General features: G+C 51.3%; 4 protein-coding genes across 5 annotated transcripts; 1 reads left to right on the forward strand and 3 right to left on the reverse strand.

Moving 5' to 3' along the window:
• Positions 1 to 1,448: 1,448 nt before the first annotated feature.
• On the forward strand, positions 1,449 to 2,512 carry LOC112894255. The gene has a single exon (XM_025961898.1). The coding sequence runs from the start codon at positions 1,547 to 1,549 to the stop codon at positions 2,231 to 2,233; it is 687 nt and encodes a 228-aa protein (XP_025817683.1). The 5' UTR covers positions 1,449 to 1,546; the 3' UTR covers positions 2,234 to 2,512.
• Positions 2,513 to 4,893: 2,381 nt separating this feature from the next.
• On the reverse strand, positions 4,894 to 7,691 carry LOC112895564 (WRKY transcription factor WRKY24-like). The gene is made up of 5 exons (XM_025963526.1): positions 7,236 to 7,691; positions 6,882 to 7,079; positions 6,039 to 6,625; positions 5,781 to 5,942; positions 4,894 to 5,662 (listed from the first exon to the last, which is right to left on the reverse strand). The coding sequence occupies exons 1-5, from the start codon at positions 7,491 to 7,493 to the stop codon at positions 5,209 to 5,211; spliced, it is 1,659 nt and encodes a 552-aa protein (XP_025819311.1). The 5' UTR covers positions 7,494 to 7,691; the 3' UTR covers positions 4,894 to 5,208.
• Positions 7,692 to 12,881: 5,190 nt separating this feature from the next.
• LOC112895153 (copper transport protein CCH) lies at positions 12,882 to 13,695 on the reverse strand. The gene is made up of 3 exons (XM_025963032.1): positions 13,598 to 13,695; positions 13,390 to 13,465; positions 12,882 to 13,243 (listed from the first exon to the last, which is right to left on the reverse strand). Exons 1-3 carry the CDS (start codon positions 13,601 to 13,603, stop codon positions 13,116 to 13,118), a joined length of 210 nt encoding a protein of 69 aa, XP_025818817.1. The 5' UTR covers positions 13,604 to 13,695; the 3' UTR covers positions 12,882 to 13,115.
• A 351-nt stretch (positions 13,696 to 14,046) lies between these two features.
• On the reverse strand, positions 14,047 to 17,238 carry LOC112891999. 2 transcript variants are annotated; one of them, XM_025959033.1, is made up of 3 exons: positions 17,116 to 17,238; positions 16,279 to 17,019; positions 14,047 to 15,895 (listed from the first exon to the last, which is right to left on the reverse strand). In XM_025959033.1, exon 3 carries the CDS (start codon positions 15,806 to 15,808, stop codon positions 14,264 to 14,266), a length of 1,545 nt encoding a protein of 514 aa, XP_025814818.1. In that variant the 5' UTR covers positions 15,809 to 15,895; positions 16,279 to 17,019; positions 17,116 to 17,238; the 3' UTR covers positions 14,047 to 14,263. The 2 variants fall into 2 exon arrangements, with proteins under 2 accessions (XP_025814818.1, XP_025814819.1); XM_025959034.1 differs by having other exon boundaries at positions 16,279 to 16,655; positions 16,873 to 17,182.
• Between the last annotated feature and the right edge of the window lies 1 nt (position 17,239).

Genomic DNA, 17,239 nt, shown 5'->3' on the forward strand with positions numbered 1-17,239 from the left:
GCGCGGCTGCGTCCAAACCCGCCGAAACCTCCGGCTCCCCGGAGATCCGGCTGCTCCCCTCCGCACCCGCCCAAAATCTCTCGCCTTCCGGCCACCACCTCCCGAGAGCGAGATCGCACGGGCGGCCGACGCGCGGATCGTTCGCGGAAAAGCCTCTCGATCGGCCTGTCACGCGGCGAGACCTGCCGGCCGGCAGGCGTGCCGCGGCAGGCGAGGCATGCCCCGCCGGCTTGTCGCGCCGGGCTGGGCTGCCGGGGCGCCGGAGCGCAGAGTCCTCGGCTTTCGAGCGGTTGCGGATTTGGGCGGCTTCGCCAATCGCCAGGGCATGTACGTGCGTAGCGTAGCCCGGGGTCGGCTGGGTCGGCGTGCCGGTGCAGCTGCCGCCCGGCAGCTTCCGCTCCGGTTCCAAGCCCCCCGGCCGAGCGTTTTCGACGTGCCTCGAATCTCGGCGCCGCGTAGATCTTCTCAGCCTGGGGGGAATGTCACGGTGATTTCTCCCTTTCTTTTCCACTCGCACCTGACCAAAAGTACACTAATAATGGCTGGAAATCACCATGCTTATCATATGGACATCGTGTTGAACTTAGTAGAGTACTTTGGAGCTCACACTATCCTCTCTCTCACGGCCCTAAAAGTGCCTTCTAATTGCCATTACCGGTCAGGAGGAATGTTCTCCTTGAGAACCGTCGCAGGGATTATTCCTAATCATTGCAACCGGCTCCTTCGCGGCAGCTTCCTCGGCAAGATTAGAGTTCCAGGACCGCGCTAATGACATCCTAGCGAGTCCAAATTATTGGCTGAATAATCTAACACTCTGCCATCTTGGATTTTGGATCGCTAGCGGAAACTAGTTCGGAGATACGCCTACGCCTGGAGGAATCCATCGGAAACCAAACAAACACGTATCCAGTGAGGCAGAGCGCAGAATACTGAAGAAAAAAGGCTCACAGCGAATCAAGCGGGCCCCCGGGAACATGATGCACGGTGCCATTCTTTGTCCTCAAGCACAAATGTAGTTTTCTTTTTTATCAAGTAGATGTATTTGAGAGGAAGATGGGCATATACTCCCATCAATAATGCTACAACCACAGGGTGTGACTGAGCAGAGGAAGATAATTCCTCTTCATGCTACTCATACAAATGGCTAAATATTTTTTTTGGAGAACTTATTATTTTGAACAAAAATTATCTAGAATTGCTAGAAAGCACTGAACCAAAAATCAATCAGTTAACTGTTTTGGTTTCATGTACATGAACGGTATAGGGAAGTCTAAGAATTTAATATTTTACTATTCAGGTTCTGTTTGGAATCTAAAAGTTCCACAAGAATTTACACAAAACGATGCAAGTGTCATGTTTCAAAAATTGGGCCTTGAGCTCTGCACACCACACAAATTTGTAAGTTTTTGTGTAGAGGACTGTGTGTACCTTACCCCAAACAGTACGTACTTATTTGTACCAGCAGCCTCACTATTCAATTCTTTTCTCTTCGTGCATTATTCAATCCCCGGAGCCAGCAAGATAGCTATGACTTTGAGATGGCAGCATGGCACAACCCCCAGCAGGTCCACTTCCACTTGGCGCGCTATATATAGGCGCAGCGAGCCTCCCCCACACCCATCACAAGGAGTTCTTCCGAGTTCCAATCAAGAAGCCCAGCTGTGCCCACGCCCAGCGGTCGAGCACCGCCGCCGCCGCCGCCGACGACGACATCGACATGGGCAACAGCTTGCGGTGCTGCCTGGCCTGCATGGTCCCCTGCGGCGCCCTCGACGTCGTCCGCATCGTGCACCTCAGCGGGCACGTCGACGAGTTCAGCTGCCCGGTGGCCGCGGCCTCCGTGCTCGCCGCGAACCCCAACCACACGCTCACCACGGCGTGGTCCCCCTCCGGCGCGCCCGGGTGCGCATCCAAGAAGCTCGTCATCGTGTCGCCCGACTCGGAGCTCAAGCGCGGCCGCATCTACTTCCTCATCCCCTCCGCCACCCTGCCGACGGACCGGAGGAGCAAGAAGCAGGGCGGCTCCAAGAAGAGCGGCGGCAGCAAGCGGCCGGGACGCCACCACCACGCCAAGAAGAGCGCCGGCGACACGGCGGAGCAGGACAACTACCTGAGCGAGCTGCTGTCCGAGAAGACCGCGTCGAGCGGCGGCCACCGGAGGCGGCGGAGCGGCGCCCGCGTCGGCGTGTGGCGGCCGCAGCTGGAGAGCATCGTGGAGGAGGCCTCTGATTAGAGAGCTCGAAGAGCTCTCTATCTTCTCTTCGGCCTCGCCTATTCTTTTGGTTTTCTTTCTGATCTGCCGATGTGAATACCACGATCGAGCGAGGACGTGTCTCCGTCCGGCCGGTTCTCACCTCTCGATCCCCTGACGACTCTGTATTGCGATGTCCAAAGGGTTGAGCGGTCTTTAGCTCGGGAGATGAGGGGGGAAACTGGGACAAAATAATTGTAAGAGCCCCAAACTGTACAGAGATTTGGTTGAGTTCATCAGAAATTTCAAACAAATTTGACACTTGTCGACTCTTCTCTGTTTTAATTTCTTCCCACGCGCTCCAGTACAAAACTAGTAACATGGTGGAGGCGACTCAACGCTTTTAAGCTAACATCAACAGGACAAATTTTGAAGCAAATTACATTGCTAGCAATCATATTTTTCTATTTTAAAATAAATTAGTTTTGATTTTTTAGATCTAATTTGAATTTTTATTTTTAAAAAAAATATAAACCCACCATAAGGGCTAAAATTATCCGGTTTTAATAGTTGGATGGTCTATTTTATCCGATTTTATAGTTGAGGTTGAAAATTGAACTTTCGCGATAGTTCAAAGGTGTAAACCAGATTTTTTTCCATATGTAAACCCTAATGACTCTTTAAAAATCTACGAGGACCTGATTCTTTTGTTGTGCCACCGAGTGGTGGTACGCCTTGCGTTGCCCTGGCGAAGCCAGCATAACATGGGGCGCCCATCGTGTCCTCACAAGTCACAAGCCATTTCGGTGTGCTCGCCTCAATGGCACATGCACTCGCATCCTACATTTACGTGGAGATTCGATGAGTTCTTCTGACGTTTGGGTGCCAGATTCCAGCAAATGCAGCAGCCAGGAAATACACGGAGCAGGACGAAAGCTTGCAAGCTGTGGGTGGCCTGCTGGGTGGGTGGCGGCACTGGGAAGGTTTTGTGTATTTGGGCCTAGAGGCATCATTGGGCCGAAGACCAAGAAGAAAGAGTTGAAGGCACGGTTTGAGCCCGTAGAAGAGACATTTGGAATTTGTCAGTGCGCCAGTTAACTTAAAAATATTTACAGTCAACCTGACCTGAAAGTTTAGCACTATTTTAGTTCAAGTAAAAAATGCTCTGGCCGTCGGGGATGGTGCTCCGGCACACGCACAGTAAGCTCGTACAGGTACGGCGCTTTTTTGGGGAACCGTACGGATACGGCACAACATGCCGCCTCTGTTGAAGTCATACAGGACGTAGTGTTAAAGAAGCATCGATCGCCGTCCTCCTCGATCAGCTGATATTTCTCCAACGCTGTCCGGCACATGACGTCCTGCATCTGGGCACTCCATCCATTCCAGAGAAAGCTCAGGGACCTGCACCACAGCACCTGCAGCTTGCTCCTCGACGCCTCCATTACCTCCCGGTCGTTTTCAGAGGTAGAAGAGACCCCAGCAGCCTCGCGCAGACGCTGCTATTTACGTCCCAACAACGTCGCGGCCAATCGGATCGGAACACGCGCGTACTCCTGCGCAGCTCGTGTGTTGCGAACCGACAGGGTGTTCTCCGATACGTCCCAGGGGCCAGGGCGCTCGACGTGGCCCCGTCAAACGCGACCGCGACGTGCCGGGCTTCGGCGACCGGGTTGCCTTGCGAGCGCTCACACCCCGCGGCGGCGAGACCCGCCGAGCTGGCTCACGTAATCCCTCGACCGCACGCTCGGCTCTGGCGGCCCGGGCGATCGGAATCCCCTGACTGCATCAACGTCGTCGGAAGGGGACGGGGACGCGAGCCGCGACCGCTGCTCTGTTTGATCCGGTCCTGCATGCCGCGCCTAAGGGCTTCCTCCGCGACGTCGCGGCTGTTGGGCCGCCGCGCGGCGCGAGCGATCCATGCCCCCTGCCCCCGCGCCGGCGCGGCGCGTTCGGTCCTTGTCCCGGGCGCGGTTTGCGGTTGGGAACGCGCGAGCCGGTCGTCGACAGCAAGGTTTCTGGCGCCGCCTCGACCCTCGACCTCGAGTGGCTCAGGGCTCGTAAAAAAGCTAGCACTGGTCTGGCGCCCGAGGAGCAAATGCTACGCGAGGGTACGCCACAGCGACACAGCGCCAGTCAGTGTGTGCAGAACGGAATTTGACCTCGCGCGCCGCGTGAAATCAAGCGCAGCGCCCGTGGCCCAAGTGCGGCTGACCTGCGCGGCCTTGCTCGGAGAGCGCGGGTCTGCCCGTTCGTGTTTCTGACGACTCTAACACAACGGTCAGCTAGAAACTTCCGCTAGTACTCCTAGTTAGGCACGGAGGAACCGCGGTCAGGATCCACGGTCAAATCCTTGTGCACGTTTAAAAAAATTCAGGTACGAGGGACCAGCATGCTGAGTTGCTGACCGGTTCGAAATTTCTAGTTTTCTACTCATTGCATTTGGGTTGCCAGGCCCAGGTTGGGCCATGCGTACGTGCACCTGAAAATGGAGGTGTAGCCGTGTAGAGACGACGAACCATATTGGGGCGGTACTGGCACGTGGAGTTTGGCAGGGAAGAGAACTTGGCTATGTGGCTGTGACCAGAAAGCGTCGAGGTATAGGAACTTTGTTAAACGTGCCTTAGTTAAACGGTTACACTTGCCTGCAATTTCTGTGGAGCAGCGCGCTACGCACGCCCAATGCATCGGGGATCGATCCATCTGTGATGTAAAATTCAGTTCAATTTTGAATGCAACATTTTCATGCTAAAAAATAATCCAAGAACAAAACTGTTGATACCCTTTTCTAGCTTGTCCTGTGTCCTACACTCCTAGTATCCTACATCCTTTCTGCCCCCCTCCACGTGTTAAGGGAGGACCCCATTTTCGGCAAGCATCTGCCAACATGGAGGCCTCCAAACAAATAAAGAAATCTGTTCAACCCTATCCTAGATACAACAACCCTATTATGGACATCACGTCATGTCTTGCCATTTCCCGCAGCGTCGTGTCCGCGCGCGGTCCTCCTCCAGTCGTCAGTTGTACATCATCGACTGCGGGAAGAACATGTCCTCCCGGGGCTCCTCCTTGGCCCTCGACGCGTGCATGGCGTCGTTCTGCCTCTGCTGCTGTTGGTGCTGGCTCATGTACGACCCCATCGGGTTGTCGAAGCCGGAGGGGAACCCGAAGCCGCCGCCCTGCTGCGCCGGCGCGCCGCCGCCGAGGCCGAACGAGCTCGACCCGCCGAACCCGTACTGCTGCCCCGTCTGGTAGGCCATGGGCGCCGGCGGCCTCACACCGGCGGCCGCGGCGAGGTAGGTGTCCGCTGGCGGCGGCGCGGGGCGGTACAGCGCGGCGCTGCCCCGCGCGGCGGGCACGTCGTGGTTGTGCTTGCCCTCGTACGTGGTGATCACGGCGCGCAGGTCGTGCGACGCGCGCTCCACGTGCTTCCGCACCGGGCACCCGGGCGTCGTGCACTTGTAGTAGCTCCTGTAGTCACAACAAAAGAGAATTCGTAAGCACAAGTTCACACTTGAAACGCAACAAGCACTTCGTTCCATGAAAGAGTAAAAAACTGAGTGTTTTTTTTGGGGGGTGGGGTTCTTACCTGGGGTTGGGGTTTCCCTTCACCACTTTCTGCCCGTACTTCCTCCAGCGGTAGCCGTCATCAAGGATGTCGATGTCGCTCATGGTCTGGACAACGACCCTCGGCTCGCGCACCGTGCGGTTGCCGGCCATGGAGATCCCCTCGCCGTCGCCGTCTTTCCTCCTGAGAAAAGCAACATGGATTCAATTCCACTTGTTCCAATTAAGAGCGCAACAGAGAGACAGCTTGGCGCGAAGACTTTTGCAACCGAGCACTCACCATCTCTTGGAATCCGGCTCGTCCTCGTCGAACTCATCGCCGCCGGGGTTCCCTGCCCGCGGCGAGCCCACGCCGGCGTCGTCGTCCCCGAAGGACGCCGAGGAGTTCTCGGGCGTCGCGACGGGCGTGCCGCCGAACGAGTGCTCGGACGCGTCGCCGCCGCTGGCCTGAAGCAGCTGCGCCGCCGCGCTGGAGTTCCTGCGCGTGTTCTGCGGCTTGGCGTGGTTGTGTGTGCCCTTGTACACGATCTCGGTGATCTGGCCGTCCAGCGACCGCTCCACCTTCTTCTTGGTGGGGCAGCCCGGGAAGGTGCACTTGTAGTAGCTGCGCGGGTTCTCGCTCCCCTTCACCTGCTTCTGCCCGTACTTGCGCCAGTTGTACCCGTCGTCCGACGACCGCCTCTGCGACTGCGCCTGGTTGTACCCGCCGCTCGCCGGCGCGTGCGGTGCCATCGCGGCGGCGTCCGACGAGCCTGCCTGGAACGGCCCGCCGTAGGCCGCCTGGCTGGAGCCCGCGTCCATGCCTGGTTGCTGCTGCTGGTAGCCCCATGGCTGCTGCTGCTGCTGACTTCTGTATGCCTCCTCACCCTGAAGTGTTGCAATGGACATTAGAGATTCCTCTAGTATAAAATTTTGTCTTTGACAATTATAGTACAAACAAAAAGATTACGAGATCATGACATGATGCTAGTGCTACCCCATATGTTGTTTTATATTTGTGTCCTTGATTAACAAAGAGTTTAGGATACTATGCTAGTAGTAGCCTCTTTTCGACAAAGTCAGAAAGGAACCCACGAGAGGGTGACAGCGGAGAGGATGGATGGATGCAGGATGCTGATCTCACCAGTGGGCCCGGTGCAACCGGTGGCTGCTGGAAGGTCGTCGTCGTCCGCACGGCCTCTTCGGTCGTCGGCGCCGTCTGGAACGAGAAGCCCGGGTACGACTGCCTCTGCTCGTCCTTGCCGCCTTGCTCCGCGCCCTGCGGCGCCAGCCAGCTGAACTGCTGCGAGGCGAATGCGTTCGTCGTCGGCGACGGGAAGAACTGAAACGAGCAGAGCGCATTAGCATTCGAGGCAACAACAAACATGTGGTTGCAGATGCACGACAAGTCAAAGCCCCGCGGCTGCGCGATTGCGCCCCGCACAGAAATGGCAAGGGCAATGGCGGCGCGGGCTTGACGGGGTTCGCCCGTGCTTACACTGGAGGTGAGGAGGGCCGGCGAGTCGAGGAAGTCGGCGGGGTTCAGGCCGCCGGGGATGTTGAAGAAGGACGACGGCGACAGCGGCGGCGGCGACAGCGGCAGGGACGGCGGGGTCATGGCCTTGTACCTCGACGCCCCGGTGGCCGCGGCCGCGGAGCTCCCCAGCATGTCCGTGAAGCTCGTGCTCGCGAACGAGAACGATCCGGGCCTCGTGTTCGCCGGCGCCTCGATGCTCCCGGACGACGAGGTGGTCATCGGGGAAGACCGAACGAAGGGAACTGAAGGAAGTCACAGCTCGCGATCGATCAAACCTGCGGCGCTGCGCTGCGAAGACCGGTCGTGTGTGTTTGTGTGGAGGGGTCGCGTCGCGTCCGGCGTGTACGTCCGGGCTGGCCGGCACGGTGGAGGAAGGCGGTGAGGTGGGAGAGGCGGAGGTGGAGGTGGAGGGAACAAGAGGTGCGTTGGATTTGTTTGGACGGAGTTGCCCGGGGTCTATATAGGCTTGGAAAGTTTGACTGTTGACCGGTCAAAGCTCGTGGTGTTTGACTGGCGGCGGGCGCTGCCCAGGCCAGCTTCGCGACGGGATGACGGGAGAATACCCACCAGTAGCAGCGAACATCGTGGCTGCACGGTGGCGACGTGGCTTCTGCCGTGTGAGGCGGGTGCGCAGGCGGGTAGGGTTTTGGGTGAACGGAGGGGTTTGGTGGTCACGAATTGTTTCTTTGACCTGCTCAAACGTCCAATGGTATTATGGGGATCAGATGGACGATTTTGATTAAACAAATCTGCTTTAAAATTTGAAGTGAAGGATCTAAGCTAGTACGTGCGAATACTTGATCATTTATTTAGCCAATTTATCTTAAATTACTTTGGGGATTGGAGCTACAAGGAATACCGGATGTTCATGTGCATGATCAATGACCATGAGTTTGTATGGTTCTTTCTTTAGTTGCTTTCGAGAGCTGAGCATTTACAATTACTCAATAAGTCTTAGAGAGAGTTCATTTTTATGGTGATGGGGTTTTGCTAAATTCGTAGCCGTTGGATTGAACCATGTAGTTTAGGTGATTGGTGATAAGATTTGTTTTCTTTTCAGGTGATTGAAAATTAGCAAACGTTTCTTTTTCCTTTTTTCCGGATGAATCACGTTTTTTCATTCGATCTATGCTGGCCTGCTTGTTCATTAAAAAGACGATTTGATCTGTGTATTCTTTGTTACAGCTTACTATTAAAAATCAAGCGTAAGTGAATTGTTTGACCCTTTCCTTCCCTGTTTGTTTCCACTACTCGGTAAACTGCTTAGCACCATGAGCAAAGTATACGCATGTTAGGTAAAGCTTTTCTGAACCTAGTAAGATTTCAATGCTGTATCATGTTGACATACGACGAGATTCAGCAGCCGTGGACGAAGTGACGAAGCAAGGATACAGCAAGGATCGGAGCAACGTAACACAACCACGTTCGGTCCAGTTCAGATGTCGTTCAGAATGCGTTCGAGACGAGCTGGGCGCCAAATAGGGGCTATTACCGCGTTGAACTTAGGCACAGGATCAGGTGCCTCCTGGGACGGGCCACATCGCTAATCTCCTTGAAGATGATTACGCATTCGTTCAACAGGCATGTGATTCCTGAGAACGGACGCTACTACTGTATTACTACATGCGAGGCATGTGATCTGAAGGCGTGTATGTAGGCAGTTGGCGTGTTCAATTTGCCGCAAAACCTTCTCCGACAGCATGGCTTTTGATTGGGAGGCATGTGTCTCCTGCCTTCCTGGGATCCGTATGGGCTCGAAATTCAGGGCTCCGGCCGTCGTGATATGATGAACTACCAGACTGGTAGAAAATCTACCCATCTGATGATGAACTTGTCATGCTTGAACCCTACTCATGAGAGAGTAATGCTAACTTTTCGCCATCTTATCTCACTATTACTGGTTGGAGGTTGTTTTAAAGCCTCTGCATGGTAGGAAAAAAGGGAGATAAAGACATGAGAAATTCTTAAAAAAAAGCAAAGCATCCTATCCTAGATTTCTTTTTGTTGACAATGACAAGAACAGTTATTGCATTGGATGTAATTTGCATCTAAATTAAATCACGCCCACCTCTGCCATTACACAAAATAAACTTAACTAGCCCTAAATGTGCATATAAGTTATTCATCTTTACCATTATGAAAAATAACCTAAAATAAATCCATCAAAGAGTCTCTAGTCTAGTGTTTAGAGCACCTGAGTAGCATCAAATAGGACTGGGTTCGACTCCCCATGAGAGCGAATTAAATAGTTTTAGAATAAAAAATAGAAAAAATAGGCAGGAAATTTCCTAATAGTATAATTAAGCCTAGATCTGCATCTAAATTATCCATCTTTGCCATGAATAATAGACAAATAAAGTGCCGCTTCATATGCAGATAAATTACCCACTTCACCATTACTAATATACAAAAAAGTCAACTCAAATTATAATTACATAATTCTTTTACCATGCAAACATATACATGCATGTTGTGAGCAATGGGCAATCATTTTTCATGTCATGAAAGATATTTCCTTAATTAATGAGCCACAAACCAGTGACAAAAACAATTCATGTTAAGTTATTATAATCCATGACAAGTTTTATCATAAGTTACTGCTTTATAGTACTTTAACATATTTTATCTGGAATATTATAACTGATATTTATAATTTATTTGTACTGAAGCCAAATTTTCTTAGAAAAAAGATATATGATTGCACTCATAATTCTTTGATCGAGAAAATTAGGCATCTTGGCACTAAATGCAGTGTTAAATGTCTGCTGATGATATTGCCGTAAATAACAATACCATCTGGGACCTAGAATCTAGATTCTGAATAAAATCCAAAGAGGTTGTTTGGAATGAAAGGTACAACAAGTTCTAGAGTTTCAACATAACATGTGGAGAAAAATATTTCTTACAAATTAAAGCATTTAACATCAAAATTGGAAAGCCACTTTTGAATTTATAAAGTCAGGATAGATGGGTTGCAACAAAAATGGGGTGGTGACGTGGAGACACACATCGATCTCATATGGATTTGTGATTTCATAAGGAGAAATTATACAAGGTTAAAAACTTGTAGACTAATTGGTGAACAACGTCTACCACAACAAGACGAAGCCTACAGAGTATCTATATGAGTGTATACGGGTATTCTGTTAGAAAACGAACAAATGGGACAGAGAAATGATGAGCTTCTTTATTTACTATGGCTCAAAATTTGTCCACAAACTTCGAATATTTTCAAAATTGCTAGAGCACGAGTTAATGGGCCCGTGTTTTTTTCCCTTCATGCTGAAAAAAAACGGTTCCCGTGATCGTTACTGCTGGCGAGCGGTTCTTAGCAGAAGACCATTCTCCAGCACGACCAAGTCGCCAGGACAAACAAAACGCTGGTCTTCGCGCAACTTTGCAGCCACACCCCCGTCGAACCAATTAACGACACCAGGTAGGCATCTCACTCGACTTCCACTCACGAATTGTTTAACGATACCGACTCGCACCTCCACCATGTGACTTGCACGCGATTATCCGCAAGTTATCGGCGTCAGATGCTAAAGACGCAGCGATCCTTTCGTCCTGCCCTTTTCCCTTTTATTTCTTTTGAAAAAATATTCGCTGCATTTTGTGGGCGTAGACGGATGGGTCCACGGGCTGACGTTTCTATCCGGTGTTTGGTGAGGAGAGGAGCAGCTGTTTCTGCGCGCGGTGCTGCTCGGAGAGCTCCCTCCGCGACCCCAGCCATCCCCTGGTGTCCTCTGGACAGACTCCTCCGTCGTCTCTTTCCTTGGAGAAGGCAGAATTGTTGGAGCTTCTCCGTGTTTCTTGGAAGAAGGTGTCTCTTACCCTTACCACTTGGGGTGGGTTTCCAGAGGAGATGCTCCAGTTTCGTTAAGGGATCGGAACTAGTCCATGTTTCTGAATTGTCTAGTCGCTCGCTTTTCCGCTCGTCTGGATTCAGTAGCCTGTCTCTTGAGAGGTGAGGTAGAATAAGTTCAGAAACCTGAATGCAGAGGCACAATGGTAACTGGCTGAGTAGTAATCCGTGCCAGTATTCAGTCAAGCAGGTGTTGCTTTCGGTCCACTGTGCACGCCGATGCAAGCGCATGCGTCGCAGCACAGGGCAGCTTGCGTCTTATTGCTTCCGCTTCTGCACCGTCGCATGCAACAACAGCACCTGAACGCGTTCTTCTTCTTTTTTCTTTATGCAACGTGTTTGCGAGGGAAAGGCGCAACTGATGACATGCAGGGAGCGGCAGGGAGCCTGAGGCCTGCGCTTTCAGAGTACGCGACGTTAACACAATTTATGTTAAATAAACTCTGATAGAAACACCTATATGTGCAAATACTATGTTCATTGGCGCTAGGAATGCAAGCGGTGACGCAAATGTTTGCGTAATTCTAGGCCAACTCGTTAGTTTATTTCAAATCTTATTCTATCTGTTTCCAAATTCAAACTAGTTCGATTGAATGGGGTTTAGGTCGACCCGATGGCTACGTACTCCCTAGTTCGAGCTGGAAGAAGGCTGGCGGGTCTCCAAGCGTTGAGGACGGCGACATTCCAAACTCGATCCTTCCATGTAAACAAGGGGCTGAAATGTGTTGAACTGCCAGTACCTTGGGATTGAAGCAAATGCGCCAAATATATCAAGTGCAGGGTTGATTTTTCCTCGCGACGGTGCGGAGAAAAGTTTCCCGGAAGATGCCTCCCGACCGGGGACATCATCGGAGCACCGCGCCGTACCGGCATCGCCAGCCCCGGACAAGCTGTGCCTCTACCTCCCGAGGACGAGCAGCGGCCGGCATGTTGTCAATTCGGCCGGACGCGGACAGCGGACTCTACAGGCTTCTCGGTGCTCGCCGTTCATACAAGCAGCTCGTCAATGCACCGACTGACGCCGATGCCTGGCCAGTGTCTCCTCGTTTCTTCTCGCGCAAGCAGGCACGCCGATCGCTGTTGCTGTCTCCGTTCTCCTCTGCTCAGCTTGCCCGCTACTGCTGTGCTGTGAACACACACGTGCTTCTCTTCAGTTTCCGTCTGTAAACACCGCGACACGGCACTCCTCGTTATTGATGATTGATGGACAGGTGAACAGTTTGGAAGTTCAGAGAGAGTTTTTGCATGGACAGCGTTCACGCGGCATCTGACGAGTTTGGCATGGCACCGGCACCCCAGCGGAACTGTTCAAACGGATGACCCCGTACGCGCCAGCGATCTCACTTCTGAATCGGAGCAACGGCCGTGCCCCGCGGGGATGAAAGAAGCAGGGCCGGGCGGCGAGCCCGTAACTGTCAGGCTGTCAGCGAACAGCAGGGGAACTGGATCGGAGAGGGCAGCGGTCTACCTACACCGGATGTCAGGGGAACCGAGGCAGGGCAGCCGATCGCGGGGCCGGATCAACGTCTGAGGAGCGGAAACGGTCAAGGACAAGAGTGCTGCTGCCTGCTGGCGCGGTCATTACCATCAGGGTTAGCAACCTGGTTGACACGTTCTCAAATCGGCAGGTGTATCATGCACGTATGACTTGCGAGAACGTAGAACAAGCTGGTAGGATTTGCATGCAAATCGGTCAGCATGGGCCACTGGGCTGGTAGTTAAACACAAGACCGCGACTGGCATCAACCAACTAACTGCGCATAGCAGCAACCCGTTTTTATTTCAGAGCATGTGTCCCTGTTTATTTCTATAATAGCTGCAGTGTACAAAGATCCTGCTGCACAAGCTAGGAAAGCATATTAACTAATACTGGCTAGTAATTAGCTAGACTATTAGCTCAAGTTACCAGTAGTAAGTAGCATCTCCAGGTAGAAACTAGATAGCTAAAAGACTGTCAGAGTGAAAACCATCAGCTCTCAACCCTCCGTCCAGCAGGTTGCCGTCTTCCCAATCTTGTGGAGAGCCTTCACGACTTCCTCCGGGGTAACGTTCCCTGTCACCGTGACCTTGTTCGTCTCCGTCTCAAGCTGATAGCTCTCCATATCTGCACGCCCATTTGTGCACAATTAGATGCGTAGTTAAAGATACAAGTGCTCGTTAAAAAGGAAAAAAAAAGATGTTAATGCTAAAACCTGAAACTGAATGATGGTATGGTAATAGGGAGAAGGGCTGAGTTGACAACTGGCTTACCGTCGATCGTTTTTATAGCCTTCTTAATCGCCTTGATGCACCTTTCGCAGTGCATTCCAACCTTCAGCTCCACAACCTGTGCCCAAAGATGACTTTCAGACTCAAGTTTGCTGTGCATATCAGCATATATACAAGCATGAATGCATGATGTACATCTAGATTCAAGTAGTTCAGGTAACAAAAAACAAAAGAGCCGATTGCAACTTACAGCCATGGCTCCCGGAGAGCAGAGCAGGAGACTAATGTGCACAAACTCCTCAAACAGCTTTCCAACAGAAGATGTCCATCTCTCCGCATCCCGGAGCATATATATACCTCCAGCCGTACCTTTCTCTTTCATGCAAGCAACTGCAACTTTTGTTCTCCACCGTGAAACATAAAGCATGCACTTTACAATAGTTCATGGGGTCAGGCATTTCACACTAAAAAAGGAGCACTTCATACAACCAAAGGCTAGAATATAGGATAGGGTAGACAAGAATCTCCTTTTTGTCTTTTGAACTGTCGCCAACCAATTCCTTAAGTTACTGATTGCATTAGCCGACTTACATAGTTGCTCTATAAAAGGCTTAAACCTGCTATTGAAATCACGATCAAACATTATAAACTGGAGTTTTTTTTCCTTTGTTAATATTATAAACATGAAATATTGACATCTACAAAACATTTTTACATCTATTTGCCACTGTACTTCCTGAGACCATTGCCTATTCATTACATTTACCTTTTTACATAAATGAGCTAAATGACAAATTAAACAGGGATTGACAACAGAAGAGCATAGTGCTGAAAAAGGTGGTGTCGATCAAAGAAGAAGAAGAAGAATGACTTGGCTACTTCTGAACACCATAACTCAAATCATCCTAGCAGTGGGTTAGCTTTTGAGCTGGATGCTGCCATTCGCCACAACTTCTGAATCAGTTCCTTCCCTCTCCCCAAATTCTATTACTGGTTGGGTGGGTGGAATCATTTCACCATCTGCCACGAGTTTGACATTGATACCATTCCCCTCTTCTACTCCCATAGAGACTGGTGATTCCGTCACAACTATCAATCCTGATCCACTCTCCACATCAGCACCGTCAATCAGTTTCTCATAGAAGTTCCCATCCTTTGCATCATACAGGTTCCCCGTGCGCACCTCCTGCGCAAGAGAGCATGGCCAGCAGAACAGCCATTGAACATAGTCTGTCAATGATGCTGATCCACAGAACCACCTGCTTCTGGGCAGCCCAAATGTCTTCCTCATCTGCATCCTCCAGAAACCCCCATATAGCAGGCCAAAGAAACACAGCACAATCCCCGCAGCACCGATGAAATCACCAAGGATGTAGCTGTGGATGTTCATCGCTGTGATATTGAACAACCAGAATGGCGTGACACACAGCAGCAGGAACGTGAATGTGTGCACATACATGTTGCCAAACCCAAGTCGCTCCATGTTCCAACCGAACACACAGAATGTGAACAAGAACGACAGGTAGCAAGCTGTGGGGTCCTCGCCACAATCAAACAGCCCACCTGCCCATGCGGGATTGCTCACTACTGTTCTTGTTTCTGATGACTCGATTAGAACTGCGTCCAGTTGTTTGGTTTCTTCATCAGACACCGCATCATAGTCTCTGCCAAGAGGGCTGTATACTGCGTACACTCCAGCAATGACTGGTGCAGCGATGCCTAGGACGAAGAAGAAGTTGTCAGCAAACTCAGAGCGTGATTGGCTGGGGTAGGCCCAGTAGAGGCTACAGTCGGCATACTGGGAGATACAAGTGATATGGAGGAGAAAAACCACAAAGAATATGTGTGCTCGCTCATTGGGACGGCATGCCACATTCTTGCAATAATATTTCCTGAGCTCGGCTGCGTCCTCTGGCTGCCACCGGTAGATGAGAACAGTATGGTGGATTAATTTTGGGTGCTCGTATATGCTCAAGAGGGTGAAGAGGGCGTTAAGGATTTGATTGTCAATCTCTATCCACTGGTTTCTTAAGGACTTGGAAGGGAATGCATCATTCAGGAGTCCTAACAGAAGCAAGATTAACATGGCACCAGCAGCACCAACACAGAGCAGCCATATTAGGAGAGCAATGTTCATTGGATGCTTGAGCCATTTCTTGCATATAGTGAAAACTGTACCCCAGTTGATTGTTCTGATGAAGTGAACATGAAGGTTGTCATGGACGCTAGAGGATGGAAGCCGAAATTTTATCAATGGCGAATAAAGATTGATCTTCTTTATCCATTGCACCGAGGGAGTGGCCTTCAGGAAATCAAGAAGCCGTCGTTCATGACGGACTGTCCCTTGCACTTGCCCATCATCAAGAATAGGAACCGATACACGATATCCAGTCAAAATTGGTGAATTTGCATCTGAATATGGCACATTTTCTATGTCATCTTCGGAGGTGTTCTGAGCCATTTACGATGTGACCGAGTCTTGTAGCTATGCAAGTTGCGAGGGCATTGGATGATCAACTCGAAGAAGTTTGTTAAAGAGTTACGGCATCTGTTGCGTATGTGAAAAAGGAAGCGTGTTAGAACACCGAATATGACTTCAGGTAGGCTGAATATGCACAAAAACATAGCTGCAAGACAACATCACAGTCTCACAGACAGTGCATATATCAGTACAACTAGAACAGGCGTAGGATGTTACCAACATAATATGGGTCTAGCAAACTACTGCATTCAGCAATTTCAGCAAGTCTCTAGTCAAGTTTATGCCATTCGACCTATCCTGGTTTTCTACACAAGTGAGAAGATCAGCAAAAAGTGGGACAATCTGCTGAGTTACACAACAAAAGCAGGCACAAAAAAGGAAGAGTACCGAATCTAATAATCTCACACAAAATGATTATAGCAGCATACCCATGGCGCGGATGAACATACCTCTATATCGGATGCAGGAGGTAAACCAGAGCAGGAAGTCCTCTCGAAAGAATCAGAGGGAAAGCTGCCAGACTGATAGGAACCCGCAGCGCAGCAGACCCCGAGGATCCTGCAAGCAACTCGCGATGAACTGGTGTTGTGGAGCGACCCTGAGCTAGGGGAAAGTGGCAGGCAGGGCAGCCAATTGAGCATTTGAGCCTCAAATTCCTCTTCTTCTTCTTTTTGATCACTTGAGCCTCAAATTCTTGTAGAATGTCACCGAATTCAAGTCAAGCAGACGGAAGAAAGGCTATCTGCCTATCTCTTAGGACGGAAGCTGGCGACTTTAATTTCCTGGACGGCACAGCCCCGGCAACCGTCACATCCCCACGAAAGTCCTGCACGAACAAAGCGGTTGTGCAGCTTCACACACCTGACGTCACTCGAAAACCGAAGAAGTGGCTCCTGCCCGCCGGCCGCGCGCGCGCGTCCAAGGTAAAAGCAGGTCAATTTTGGGCGGCGTGGTGTGCTCTACTCTGTAGTGCCGAGTGTGCTCACGAAGCAATGCTCCCCGGTCAGACGAAACCGGCGGGCATTGAAGACGGGGGGAGGTACCTGAGGAGGCCCGCCGCCGTCTTCGCGCCGCCGTGCCTGGGCGAGGCCACCGAGGCCGCACCGCAAGATTGACCGTCACCGTCAGGGAGGAAGGCACACGCGTCACCAAGATCCGCTGCCTCTCCACACCTACTTGCTACTCCGCTACTGTGACGAGGCATGGAAACAAGTGAGGTTTTCGGAGGTTGCGGACAGGATCTAGGAGAGAACGGGAGGATTAGGGCACATGCGCCATGCGCGCACCTCGAAGTCTCCTATTCTCAAAGACTCCGCGGCGAATCTTGTCGGTCTCCATCCTCAACGACCAGGGTCGCGGTCTCGCGGATTCCCCAATGCAGCGCAGCAGCAGGCAGTCGCGCTGTGGGAG

Source organism: Panicum hallii, chromosome 5 (genome assembly GCF_002211085.1).
Source record: "Panicum hallii strain FIL2 chromosome 5, PHallii_v3.1, whole genome shotgun sequence".
Taxonomy (NCBI): domain Eukaryota; kingdom Viridiplantae; phylum Streptophyta; class Magnoliopsida; order Poales; family Poaceae; genus Panicum; species Panicum hallii.